General features: G+C 36.1%; 1 protein-coding gene across 2 annotated transcripts in view; it reads left to right on the top strand.

Moving 5' to 3' along the window:
• The window catches only part of PRKD1 (protein kinase D1), a 115,373-nt gene that overhangs the window by 82,578 nt on the left and 17,959 nt on the right, over positions 1-14,836 (top strand). For both annotated transcript variants that reach the window (XM_066551624.1, XM_066551623.1), the window contains 7 exons: positions 3,057-3,267; positions 4,937-5,014; positions 7,937-8,141; positions 10,603-10,726; positions 11,499-11,576; positions 12,152-12,431; positions 14,639-14,691. In XM_066551624.1, coding sequence (XP_066407721.1) covers positions 3,057-3,267; positions 4,937-5,014; positions 7,937-8,141; positions 10,603-10,726; positions 11,499-11,576; positions 12,152-12,431; positions 14,639-14,691 — 1,029 coding nt within the window. The remainder of the gene's footprint in view (positions 1-3,056; positions 3,268-4,936; positions 5,015-7,936; positions 8,142-10,602; positions 10,727-11,498; positions 11,577-12,151; positions 12,432-14,638; positions 14,692-14,836) is intronic.

Below are 14,836 nucleotides of genomic sequence, written 5' to 3'. Positions count from 1 at the left end.
CAGTGTTATATGTTTTGTTTAGTATGCATTACTGCTTGAGCTGTAGAGAACACTTATGAATTACTAACAAAAGCTTAGTTAATTGTCTGTTCAGGAACACAACTTTGCAGCCATGTGAAATGAGACTTGAAGTAATTATTTCAGAAATATAACTGTGCATTGACTAATACAAATTTTGAGAAAAAACCACTACCAAACAACACAACAAAAGCTTTATTAATCATAAGTCTATTTGATCAAGGCTGATGGTATGATGAGTAACTGTTTCAGAGTTATCTCAGAAACAATTCAATGTAGAGCATCTAGAATTCACTTTTTGTTCAACCTGACATTTTCTCAGAAACATGCACTAGCACATTAAAACTGAAAAATTTGCCATCAATCTGAACAAAAAAAAAGCAAATAATTTGCCCCATACACCTGAGATTTGATCAGACATCTAGGTCAGAGCCAAAGCTGTAGGGAAGACTGTCTCTCTCTGTTAAACATAACTGCCCAAGATTAGTCTCAGTACATTTCAGCAACACAGCTGAAGTTTCTAAAATCTGCAAGGCATTTGGTGAGGAAAACAGCCAAACCAGTTTTCTAAAATCTTTTAAGCATGAAGTCACCTAGGTATAAATAATTTCGACTTTGCAGTATTCGGTAGCCAAAATAATTTTTGATTAGGCAGAATTTGGAAAATGAAGGCAAAGAGTGATCATAGAAAATAGGTTTAATTTAGATTATATTACTCGGGATTCTAAGACAGATGATAGCATTAGGAGATATTTGGATCACTTTTACTGCAGGCAAGGGTAAGTTTGTCAAGAAATAGCTCTAGTGATAAGAAAGGTAAACTGAAATATTAGTTTGTTGCAGTGACATAATGAAAGCAATCATTAGAACTCTTTTCCTTACCTAGTCTCACTCCTTTTCAGTTAAACTTCATTTTAAGAGACTAGCATCACTACATGTCCACCAAATGTCTATTGCAAGTAGTGATTAGAAGTAAGAACCCTTTAGGATTTTTTTTATTCAAAAAGAAAATATGTACATTAAATTGTAGTATGTCACAAGTAAAACTCTTCTTGTGGACACTGAAGAGCAAACTCAGGGCTAACTTCTTGGTCATAGGGTAGGGTTGAGGCTGTAACTTGTAAGGCACTGAACTAGGACTATAAGCTAGCATCAGTCTGGACCAAAATTGTTTCTATTCTACACAGGCATAAAACTCTGAGAACTGCATTTCTGTTTCTCAGTGCTCCTTGTGAGCTTTGCCCCATCCACAGACACTGAGGGCTGTAATTTCCTACTAGCTGAGCAATGCAGTTTGTGCAGAATATGTGGCTCATTCTTCTGTCCTGATGGTCTTCTGCCTTCCATTTTGCAGTCTGTCCATGTTGACTTCATAAAACTTAGTGCAATCTGCCTTAGAAATATTAGGTGAATTTTATGAGTAGGTAATAAATATGGGAGAAATTTTATCTCAAATTGAGACTAATTAATTATTTGGATTTTTTTAATATGCACAAGTGCTTTGCAGAGCATGAAGATTTAAACCTCAGGAAGTAATAAACCCATAATATCAGAGTATGTACTCAGAGTTTTTCCAATTTTATTTGTGATAAAGAAAAGACAGATACTTTCTTCTTTCAATCTAGTTTCTTTGTGGTGGCCATATGTGCCTGGCTCATACAACGTATTTTGCATATTTTTCCTTTATTTGAAAGGACTGTGTTAGTACAGTGGATCTTTATGCCTCTTGGAAAAGACACCTAATTCTACAGTATAATCAAAGAATTCATTTTTGCAGCAAGAAATCTTTATGAACTTTGTAAGGAAGAAATTTTTTTTCCCCCCATGGTAAATACACTGTGAAGGCAAAGCTGGAAACTAATTCCTTAGGTGGTTCTACCATTAAAATGGCTTCTCAATTCCTCTTTACTCCAAAAGATAGAAGCATACAAAAATGTATTTTTCTATATTTTCATGACTGGGAAATAGTAATCAGATGGAGGAATTTCTATAGCATTATGTATTTGAATCTGAGCAGTGTTTCAAGTTAATGTCTACGTGAAGCTTCAGCTACTACAGTTTTTGAACAGTGCAGGCTCACTCTGAGTGATTTGTTTTCTGGTGTTCAGTTATCTGATTATTTGTGGATGATAATGAGAAGGTGTTTTAAATAATCAAGCTGCATTTTCTCTTTTTTTATTCTCTTTTTTTTTCTCTTTTTTTTTTCTCTTTTTTTCTCTTCTTTTCTCTCTTATTTCAGTGTTAATTGTGGGTGTAGTTTGGTTGTTTCTCAACAGCAAGTATTAGAAGAAAGCAGTTTTCTAGGCGAGTTGTTTTCTAGGTCAATTATCATAAGTACATCTAAATTTAATAGAGAAAATATGGTAACTCATTTATTCCAGAAATTCATTGGATTTCATGCCTTAAACTGTGTCTCACAAATATATATATATATATAGATATATACACACAGATACGCATATATATATACATCTACATAATAGGTATTTAAAAGGATGTGTGTGTGTGTATATATATACACACACACCTTTAAATACCTGTTGTGATCTATTGTGCATAATCTAAATGTAGTAAGGTTAGCAATAGCAAAAATTATAAAGAAATATTTTTCTATCATTAACCTACATCCTACATGCACACAGAATAACATAATTTTTTAATGTTTATACAAAAATGCAGCCTTTAAAAGTTACTTTTGATGTAAAACAGAAAATAGGAGGTAAAAATGGTTTTTATCAGAATGTAAAATTCTTTTCTGAGAAATTTTGATGAGCATTTTAATTTTGATTTTTTTTTTATAAAAACCTGCTTCAGTCACAACACAAAGTATATGATAGTAGTGTTGGCAAAAGGGTTGTTCAGTACCATTCAAATTTTTCATAAGCAGTCTGAGAGGGGCATGATGCATGTTCTATTAGTGTTTAAAGGCACTTAAATGACTTTTTATGACATATGACAGTATTATGGAAGAGAGGGAATCTATGAATATGATATTCTTTAAAAAATGAATACAAAACTCCTTTTTATGTATTTTACAGCAAAAGACACCATCAGAATCATACACGGGGCGAGAGAAGAGGTCGAACTCACAGTCCTACATTGGACGCCCTATTCAACTAGACAAGATTTTACTGTCTAAAGTTAAAGTGCCTCATACTTTTGTCATCCACTCCTACACACGTCCAACAGTTTGCCAGTACTGCAAGAAGCTTCTCAAAGGGCTTTTTAGACAGGGTTTGCAGTGCAAAGGTAAGTAAATATCCTTTAGGAACATAAAAGCTAAGCATAATAAAATTAATAAATTAGTGTTTGAGTGGTTACTATGTAGCCTTATTCATGATTTCCTCACTAAACTGTCTGCATGTAGGCACATGTACAATTACACTGGATTAAGCTGCAGTCAAAATTACAGTAATTGGTGTTCTGTAGGAGCTGGCTGCGTGGCTGTTCATTCTTACCCTTTGGTGTATGTGCAGTAGCTCACATTTTTCATTCAGGTGTAAATGATCTTGTATTTGACATAGGGGAACCTGTGCTTACAGCAGAATAGTTAACATAATGGACTATATTCTTATCTTCATTGTTGTTGATCTACAAAGTCCTGTGTGGAAATTGAAGAAGCATATGCCTGAGCCTCAGCAGCTCAGTGCTTTGGGGAAGTTGTAATGGAAGTAAAATACGATGGGGTTATATGAGAATTTAAACCCACATTTTTTGTGTGACTAATGTGCTCTCAAGTGTCATGGCATTGTGTACCTTAGTAGGTGCTGAAGTGAGTCAGGCCCCTTGGATTGTAGCCTAGATTGCTGGCTCACCTTAGCCAGCCTTAGCCAGTAAATACAAAGCATTGTGCATGCTATGGGGTTGGAATGGTGGCTAATGGAGGCTTAAAATCACCTTCCTTCTATTACAATAAATAATAACTATCATAAAATTAATCAGTATACTTTGTGTTACTTCTTTAAACTCTGCAAAATCCAAAGTTGCATTAATTTAGCTTAAGGTGTGATTCTGATGCAATTTAACTAAAATAAAATATCTATCAAAGCATCACCTATTTCAGTTAATTTTGAATCCTGGTGATCTAAGAAAATATTAACCTAATTAAAAAAAAAAATAATATTTATCTGTAGTTTGGCACTCCTGTACCTCTAGTTGGTGTTTGGATCAATCGTAAATAATTGCAAGGTATGGACAGCCTTAGAATATTTTTTTCTTTTTGTCTCTGGTTTTCCTGGTGTGTTAATAACTTACAACTCTTAGTTTAGGTAAAATGTGTTCATAAGCCAAAAGAAAACAATTCCCATGACATATAGTGAAGTGCTACTTACACATATGGAAGAAGTAAATAAAAAAAAAATTTGAAAAATAGGGAAAGGACTGAAGGAACCCATAGTTGGAAGCTGTCCAGAAGTTGCCTTGTGATGTAAAAAACCAAATATTTTGTTTTGTGATGTAAAAACCAAAAAATTTCTTAAAATTTTTGGCTAGGGTTCTCCTGTTTCAATTTTCAGTCATCAGTATTTCCTCTGTAGTCAGTTCCTTAAGCTGCAACTGACACACTGCAGCCCATTCTGCTTCTTTCACTGGAAAGGCAGCTCTGGCTTTGGAGCCAGGCACTTGTGTCTCCTCATCACTTGCCTAGATGAGCTGAGCACCACTTTGGCTGCTGTAGTGCTGTTGCACCCAGCTACCCTTGGAAAGGCATTTTTTCCCCTCAGAAATGTGCTTCTAGCATCTTCATCCTGTCCCTTCCACTGACAGGCAGCATGGAGCCAGGCTAGTGCACACTCTCTGAACATACGACTTGTATTAATGAAATGATAGGGCCTAATAGCTATAGGCTGGGTAGCAGGGAAAATATAATTATGTCACTGAAAAAGAAATAATTTGGCTGTTTCCCTTTTTCACTTACCAGACTGTAGATTCAACTGTCACAAACGCTGTGCTCCAAAAGTGCCAAATAACTGCCTGGGGGAAGTTGCCATTAATGGAGGTAAGTTGCATTTACAATTGTTCCTGTCATTGTTTAAACCATCAGTTAAATAAAAGAAATGTAAAACTGTGACGTGTACAAACATACATTTTTCCATTGCTTGGGAGTGGTCTTTCCTCTGCAATATTTCTGTTGTATGTCGAAGATGAAGTGTGGGAGGAATGCTGCGAGTAGCTCATACACCATCCTTTAGGAGGGTTTCTTCCAAATGGGTAGCACTGGCAGACAGGCTAAGCTCTGCCACAGAGGTGATGTCAGCAGCAAAATGGCCCTGTGATAACACCTGGTAAATGCAGAATGCCAGAGGAAAGCCAAGCATGTGAGAAGTTGGCGCTCACCTGTCAGCTAGGAGCACAACATATTCTTTTATTGGGAGTGGAGAAAAAGGTGGTTATGGATGATCTTCCTGAGAAGGAAAAACATACCTAGAAGGACTAGGTATGCCCTTCAGAAAAAAAATCCGCCATTCACTGGTGGCATAAAACTAATCATACCAGCTGCCACAAATCAGGTCTTGACTATCTGCTGATTTTCCCATGCATGTGCTGCTGGTGTTTGAGTTAAGTATAAGGGTGTATGGGTAGGCTTGACAGACAGTACTGGAGAAAAAGGAGCGGCTGTAGATGAGTTGTTGATTGCCTTGAAAATGTCACTTTCCTGTGTGATAAGGGAATGAGAAATGTGATGAAGTGCTCACTTTCTGATGTATATTACTGTGTTGTCAGCCTAAACTGCTTCTGAGGTTAAGTATTACCTTATGCTGCCTTCTTTTTCCTTTAAATCAGTGGTCTACTTTATTGAAGACATATCAAGAAAGTCCAAAATTAGGAACATTAACTAATATTTTTCACAGTATTTCTCATAGTAGTGTTACTGTATCACTATGAAGTTTTATGTTTAATAGGAAAATTCCTACAGGTACTAAGTATTCAACTTGAAATGTGACAAAATGCATGATTTTCTGGAAAGTAGATGATGTCTTCCTATTGAATGTCCTTTCTGATGCACTCTTGGACTCTTGGAGTCACTGTTTTTTTCTTTTTTTTTAGTCTTGCACCATTTATACCTCACTTAACTATTTTAGTCTTGCACCATTTATACCTCACTTAACCATCAACCATCCCACAACACAACTATTTCTTCAGGAGTGCAAGTAATGTTGCTAATGGAAATTTGTGGTTTGGTTTTCAAAAACTAAAATATACACTATGAAATGTTAATTCCATTGATAGGAGTGTAAAGTTTGCCCTGAGATTTGTAGTCAGAGAAAGTAACTAAATCTCATAAATGATAAACATTTTTCCACATAGATGCAGTTTTAGAGAGGAGTGATTGATCTAAAGTGCTGTGAAAAGACAGGAAGGAACATAAATTTTGTTTCTGCACAATGGAACTAAATGAACAAATTTTACATTTTTTTCTGAATTACTCCTCCAAATTCCCCCTTTCCATCTGAGGCAGGTGTATTTCATCCCTACAACGCACCCCCTCTGCCCTCTCCCCACCTTTGCTACACAAGCAACACCCTACTTTTGTTTGAACTTTCCTCCTGACATGTGAATCTGATGCTGAGCTCATGGGAAGTGATAGTTTGTCTCAGGACAGCTTGTGGGGAGTCACTTGGGGTGAGAACACATATTCTGGGCTTATTCCAAGTATATTCCTTGAAGATTGCAATCTTAAAATTTATAGAACTTGGCTTTCATACACCAAATAATATTCTTAGTATGGTATACATAGAATCCTTATAGAACTCTGAATTGTGTGTCCTGGATGATTGATAGAGGGTCCCTGGGATTAGTAAGGGCAATTTTATCTTGTATCCCATTTGTATTTCCTCAGTAATTTGGTTCACATTATTTTCAAACTTAATAAACAAAATACAGTATCTGTCATTTTGTCCATCTGCTGTGTGATGCATCTTCCCTGAAATAGTAAGTGAAAGAAGAGTTGAGTAATGAAATTTCAAGTGTCGTCTCATTAGTAAATGCATTATATACAAAATGTAAGGAGTTATTTTTAACTGATTGCAGGTTTATTAAAAGTAGATATTTTAAAAGTGTTGTAGGAATAACAAAGAGAGAGAGAGCTTTGCACTGTGGAGTATCATTCATGACTGAATGACTGGTTCTGCTAGAGATGAAGTATGTCTCTCTTAATCACACATCAGTAGTTTATATCCAAATATCTTAAGACTACTGTACATGAAAACAAACTTTTCTGATGTGTCCTTCTAATTTCAGTGAAGTGCCATCTATTCCAAACATTTTGCTGTCAGACAATTCAATGTGCTTCTTCTTGTGTTACACTGGCTGTCAAGAACCTTCCTCCACACAATTAGGCAAAAGTTGCTAGGAGAAACTATTTCATGTGTTCCATGTGATTTTAACCTTACTTCAAATTTCTGAAACATTGCAACATCCCAGAGAAACCAATGATGTCTTTATCCTCTGACTGGACTAATGATATTATATTCCAAATAAACCCATTCACAAGCAACAACGCAACAAAAAATTGTTTCTTACTCTGATCTTGCTTAGGCATATTTAATTTGGAAACAGGAAAGTTTAATATAATTTAAATGTAAGATGGATGATGCTATTAATGCTATGCCATAGTCAAATCAGTTAAACCCTAAGACTTTAGTTTTGCTACTTGTTTAGTATTTCTTTTCTAATGGCAGGGAGCACTGTTTCAGTGATATTGATGATTGTGCTGTTTTGTGCAGACTTCACAGAAGACACTGTTCCTGTGCAAAGGAATATACAGTTCACATGATAAGTAATTGTCTACTTATATTGTATAGATGCAGGCAATAGACTTCCAAAGAGAACTTGAGTTTTTTGGAAGCTTAACATGTGCCAGGATGTCGTAGTTGGAGTATCACATGTTTTTAGATAATAACTTGAAATTGTATTCCAGACCTTCTTAGTCCTGGGGCTGAGTCTGATGTGGTCATGGAAGAAGGGAGTGATGACAACGACAGTGAAAGAAACAGTGGCTTTATAGATGACATGGAAGAATCTATGGCTCATGAATCAGAGATGTCAATGACAGGATGCCATAGTGACAATGGAGAAATGCAGGATGCTGATCTGGATCACGATGAATCTAACAGGATGATCAGGTGAGCCGGGGAATGAGTGTACCTTCCATCTTCCTTTGTATTTATTTCTACAAATCATGTCTAGGGCTCAAGGGGGAATGTACACAGTCACTGTTCTCACTCATTTAGAATGGGGAATGCTGGTGAAATGTAGTGAGACTGCTTCACTGGTTATATGCATTTGTAATTTAAGAGAAGCTTTATTGTCAAGTTGAAGTAGCATTTGAAAACTTATGCAAAAGTAGTTCTTACAGGTCTGTTCTCATAGGAAAATGATGTGAAACTATTTGTGCATAATTACTAGTAAAATATTTATTTATTGTTTACTTAATTTCCAAGGCATTCCTTCCCTGGTTTAACAGTGCAGTGCCTTGACATTTAGATAAATAAACAAAACGTGTAAGTGGCTATGGTATAATTGGATCTAGATTTTTGTATTTTTAGATGCCTTTATTAAAAAGGAAAGTTTGACAAACTTAAAGTAGTAATTTGAAGCAAGTTAAAAAATAGATTAGTGTTTTGAAATGACTATGCAGGAAAGAAAACAGGAACTGAGTTGTGCAGTGTACCTCAGAAGTGAATTAAGAAGAAACATTGATTTATTGGAACTGTCCAAATAGTATGAAAAAAATAGGGATTATTCCTTATAACTAATGAGGAACTTAAATGAGGAACATCAATGAGGAAATTTAGGGAACCTAAAATGAATTAAGGAAATTTCAACTGTAATTTCCTTGATGCAAGGGGTCTATAACTTATAAAACATTTTTCTTTCACATGTCTGTTTGACTTGCAATTTCCTCTTTTATTTTGCTTGTTGGGAGTCTCTCTCAGTAATATGTTCTTATTTCTTATTTATGTTCCCTTATTTCTGTGTTGCTGTCATACACCTGTTGCACTAATAGAAGGCAATCCATTTCAACAATGCGCGGTTTTACTCCATGCAGCAGTAAACTACTTCCATATTTATCTGCATAGATAGGTATGATATATGTATGATGTATAGACACCTTGTATCATTGGATTATGAGCCTGTGCTTAGATCACTAAATCATTGTCACAGAACATTGTAAATTTCCAAGTTTTATGAAGCAGACAGCATTGCAAATTTTCAAAATAAAAATACCCAATTGTGCTAATAAAACATTTATAACTAAGGTACAGGTTTTACTTATGTAAGAGTGATTCCTCCAGTAATACCTCTCTGCACTTATTTCTAAGGGTAGTTTCTGTATCCATGGATATTTTTTAAGTGATCTATATAAGGCAAATAAAAAATAAACCTCTTGTCAGCACAGACAAGAATAGCTGAATAGAAACTGCAGATGGTTAAATGATTTTTAGGCAGAAAAGAGATATTAACTATATGTTATATACTTAATTAAACTTTCAGACAGTGCTTTCTGCATTTTGATGGGAAACTACCAATTCATAAAGCTTATTTCCAGGATGCATTACAGCGAAGCAGGGCCATCTGCAGACATCTACAGTCACAACAACTTTGGGAAATTACCATATTATTCTTTTCCTAACCACTATCAGCCCCTTTTTGTTGGAGTTGTTGCACCAATAGCTTTGCTAGCAGGGCATAATACAGAAGCAGTGCTGTGCTCTGTTTTCACAATGCAGCATCACTGTTTAAATTTCTGCCAGAAACAGCCAAGTATTCATGTCTAGGACTGAACAGATTGAGTCCATATTCCATTACACAGAATCTGCTTTAGGAGTTGCTAACTCTAACAGCAAGGATGATGGGCTGGGTTGTCTCTGGTTACTACCAGATTTTATCTGCTGGTGCTATCAGGCATCCTGTCACATTCCCATGGCTTCCCAGCTTACTGTGTGTTGGCTGAATGGTAGAAAGTTGCAGTGTGCGTACCCTACAAAGCAATAGGGTTTCACCTTAAGTCTTTGACCGTAGAGTAGCTTAAATCTCTTTCTCTGAGAGGTTCCAGTAGATTCTCTGCTGTGCCTGGCCAGGGTGTGTGCAGCTGGGCAGCTGACATGTTTTCTACTCTGTAAAGTAGCATCACTCCATTGTGTGTTTGAGCCCAGGCAAGATCACAGGACAGTGATCTGATGGACAGTGTCTGTGTAGGTTATGAGAGATTCAAGATCAAGTACTGCTCTGAATCATGCATAGCACAAGCTTGAGCAGTGCTCCCAGAGCCTAGCTAAGGCCCTAGTCATTTGCCCATTTTCTTAGCTCATCTTTAGAAATATTTTGGAATAGTGTATGTAAGCCTTCAGAAGGTCTCTGACGTTCCCTTGGTGTAGCATTACAGCCTTTTTTCTTTGTAATCTCAAGATAATTTGAATGACAAAACAAAACAGTGTACAAACCAGGTCGGCTAACAATGATAAAAATAAATGTGGGTATTTTCTATGTGTGTGTATACATGTATTCTGATTTTAAAGGTTTTTTTTCCTTTCTGTCGAAAGTTATCTTCTTTTTAAAAGCCTTTAATGATTTATTCTTAAGCCCTTCAACCAGCAACAATATTCCATTAATGAGAGTGGTACAGTCTGTGAAGCACACAAAAAGGAGAAGTAGCACAGTAATGAAGGAGGGTTGGATGGTTCACTATACAAGCAAGGACACACTGGTAAGAATCGTTACAGAAGACCTGCCTTCCAGTAAATGTTATGTTGTAGTATAGAATCAAATTCTAACAACACTCAGACAATTTACAGTCATTCATGTAAGGCATTTTTTGCAATTTTTATGATTCCTAAAGTCCCAATACTTATCATAACTGGGACTGGCACTGCTTGTAAGAACAGGAGACAGTTAAAACATGCAAAAACCATCTGAATAGATCTGTTGCATTATCATAGGCAGCCAAATGTAAAATCATTCTTAAGGAAGTGAAACCTAATGTTAAGGGGTTCTGTAAAGTAGCTTTACTTTCCAGCTGCACTTTCTATGATACCTTACTGCCAGTTGAATTGAGACTTTTGTAAAGTAGGTTTAGTGTAGAAAAAGGCTATTTTCATTCTATCCTGCTAAAAAATGAATAAAGGCTTCAGTATGTGACCTTCAAAATTGAACTGGGGTGTTAGAGGGGATACAAAAAGAAATTTCAATTGCATTAGGATCATGCATATCAGCAAATTGTGCTGAATGTAATGCAGACAACAGAACGACATTTTAAATTTTTAAAACTTGTACAATTTTAACAGAGCTATTCCTGAAATAGCAGAGCATAAAAAGAGGTCTATAAATTCTAAATTCAATTAGAAAGTTTTCATTAAAATCTTGTAATAGTAATTGGGTCTTTATCGTTCACAGTACATCTCTTCAAACTAAGGAAACATTTTGGCAGTGGTGCTTTTGCAAAATGAACATTTCATTAATTTACTTGTTTTTCACTGCAGAGAAAGCGACACTACTGGAGGCTGGACAGCAAATGCATTACACTTTTTCAAAATGATACTGGAAGCAAATATTACAAAGTAAGAAATATTTTTCAACCTCTTTTCATACCAGCAGAATATAAGGACTAAATTGCTAAATTGATGCTTACTAAAAGTGCAATAATAGTGTAACTTCTCTCTAGGTTTTGGTTCTTCGGGTTTTTTTTATTATTTAAGCTGTGTATGTGTGTTCTGCTTTTCAAAAACAAGTCTCTGATCAGAAAGGTATCAGCTCACAAGGACCTATAAGATGTGTGTTGTGGAAATGAAAAGTTTTTATATGAGAAGTCAACAAGGTTTTATTTTCTAAAGGAGTTTTCTTAATATATGGATGGCCCTGCTTTTTCTCTGAAGGTACCTCTCTACTCTCTTTGATAAGTTCAGTTAAATAATTAAAGTTCTATTTAGTCTTGGAAAGAAACTTTTAGTATTTTACCATCAACAGTTGTCTGTGTCACAAAGTTTCAGGTTACAAGAGGCTTTTTGTTTGTACAAGAAGCATGTGGTAAAAGGCAACAACTGATATCATAAACTAATCAAATAAAGCTCATGCTGAAGTTCTTTATATTGATAATCTTTGCACCACAGAAAATAAAATATTTTTTTCATTTTAGGAAATCCCATTGTCTGAAATTTTGTCTCTGGAACCTGCAAAAACTTTCACTTTGTTGCCTCAAGGAGCCAATCCTCATTGTTTTGAAATAAGCACAGCAAATATAGTCTATTATGTTGGAGAAAACATAGACAACCTCTCAAGCGTTCCACTGAACAACAGCGTTATCAGCAGTGGTGTCGGCATTGACGTGGCGCGAATGTGGGAGATGGCCATACAGCACGCCCTGATGCCTGTCATCCCCAAAGGGGCATCCACGGGGTCAGGAGCCAGCCTGCACAGTAAGTCTGCTCATTTCCTCTGTTTCTGATAAGGAGAATCACCTCTCAAATGGCATTGCTCAGTCCTCTGCACACATTGAAAGGATGTATTGCACAGCTGGTAAAGGCTATTCTGTCATGGGTTGTCACTTGTCTTCCATATTTTAAACACCACGGTTTCTCATCCATGTGTTTTCAGTAGGACATCTGTATTGGTATACAACATATAGATATTTTAGTAAGCAAATAGTTGTGGAATTAGTAAGGCTTTGAATTCAAGTTTATGTTGCTGGTGTGAGGAATTGCCTCCTTGTGCAGAGGGATGAAATTTTCTGAGCTCCACTTCAGAACTGATAGATTTTTTTTCTCATCCTGACTGTAATTTATGTTTCTAGCTGTCTGCAGAAGCAGCTCTTCAGTCTTTAGGTCACTGCAGCACAGATGCTATGCTCCCTTTCATCATATTTGGCTGTACAGCTGCCTCAAACATTGTCCCATGCTGAAATGAAAAGAGCTCAAGTGTGAAAAACAGCTATTCTAGGCTCAACAAGGCATGTGTGTTATCCAGGACCAAAAGAACTGAATATATCTTAGCTTCCAATTTACATACCTTTGTGTAATTCTCTGGCAATGGTGACAGTTTATGTAAACCAAATATGAGACCTGTTTAAATCTGTCTTGGGTACTGATAATAAAGTACCACAGAGCAAACAATTCCTCACTACTAGCTGTGTGCTGCTGTGGTTGCTCTGTACTTCTCTTCAGCCTAGTGAGTGTAAAGAGAATTTGGATATGTCTACATAATTTGGATTAGACCTTTTGTTGCAATATGCACCCACTTTGGCACTTGACATCTGGATGCTGTTAATGCAGCACAAATGCTAATGAGACCACAAGCCCTTCAGGAACCAAGTAATACAACAGGCTGTGGCATTGCTTCTCCAGGCACAAAAGCTCACATATCAGATTAGATCAGCAATGTCCTTTGCTTTGTCAAATGGGATCTTGTATAAAATAGTGTCAAATTCTGGATGTCATTTCTGTCAGACTAGTTGCCTAGTGCCCCTGGTGTGAGTCCACTGTAGCTAAACAAATCACCTAAAATACTGTACTGTGCATGACAGCTGTCTTATCTCCCTCTTGGGAAGTTTGAAAAATTTCTTTACAAGTTAGTAGCTATCTTTGGGTTATATGTGCAAAAATTAAGGTTGTTTGAGACCTTCAGAGCAATTTCTTGTGGACAATGAGAATGATAGCAACCTTCTTTCTTTTGCTCAAACCCTAAGACTTGTCTTGGTCCATGCTTTTTTTCATGTAAACACAGCAGTACATATATTTGAAGACAAATTGGCAATGATTAAAAACCTCTCCATAACTGAAACATTCTATGCCAAAAGCACTCCTCCTAAGGAAAGGGAATAGGCCATGTTACTCCTGTTACTTACAGCAACTAGGACTAGTGCTGATGAGTAGTAGCAAGTGTCTTCAGTGTGTAGTATAGGCCTTATAATAGGGGACACAGTTTTGAAATTTTTACTTAAACAAATGGAAATTCAGCATGAATGGGACTCTACATAGAAGTAGGAGACAGAAGTGACCATGCTCCACAGAAGCATGCTTTCCTTCCCAAAGTATTGTCTTTGTGTAATGCAATTAGCAGTAGGCATATGCTGAATTTTGCCTCAGTAAGTTTGCAGTTCAAATGCTTATGACATGCTTATAACATCCTAAGCTCCACCTTGATAGTTGGATCTGGTGTATCTTGTACTACAATGCAGGTACAAGTTTTTGTTTCCATTATGTCTGTTTTAATTTTTAAGTTTTAATAATGTCTGTTAAGCCAGTTCAAATGTGTATTACTTGTTACACTATGAAGTCTAATTTGAATGTGTATTTGCTTTCATCTGAATATCATCAAATATCTTGTAGGTGACTAAATAAATCAAAATTATTATTAAATCCCTAAATTAAATCACTAAATAAAACCAGTTTAGTTGCAGTTGTTACTTGGGTGCAATTCAAAGCCTCAAAATAAAATGGGAAAAAGCAATAAGAAGCTTATTATGAGACTTCACTATTAAAAAAATAGTAGACAAATGAGCTGACCTAATTGGTCCAATTTCTAGAGCTGTCAGTAGATACTGATGTAATATGAATGTCATTTCCTATTACTACTTGTTTGAACTAAAAGCACAGCAATCTAAAGTATACTTTGCTTTCTTCCCCAGGGGATATATCCATCAGTATTTCTGTGTCAAACTGCCAAGTCCAAGAAAATGTGGTGAGTGTTCTCTTGATGCTGGTGCTAGACATGCTATTAAGCTGGCAAAGTCATAGATCTGCTTTTCAAGAGGAGTGTTAGGGGAGTTCCCATCAGCCATTTCTCATTTACTTTGAAGAAATTAACAAACAATTAGCTTTTTAAC

This window comes from Molothrus aeneus, chromosome 6, assembly GCF_037042795.1.
Source record: "Molothrus aeneus isolate 106 chromosome 6, BPBGC_Maene_1.0, whole genome shotgun sequence".
In the NCBI taxonomy this organism is placed as follows: Eukaryota; Metazoa; Chordata; class Aves; order Passeriformes; family Icteridae; genus Molothrus; species Molothrus aeneus.
This window is presented reverse-complemented; position numbering and strand designations above follow the sequence as displayed.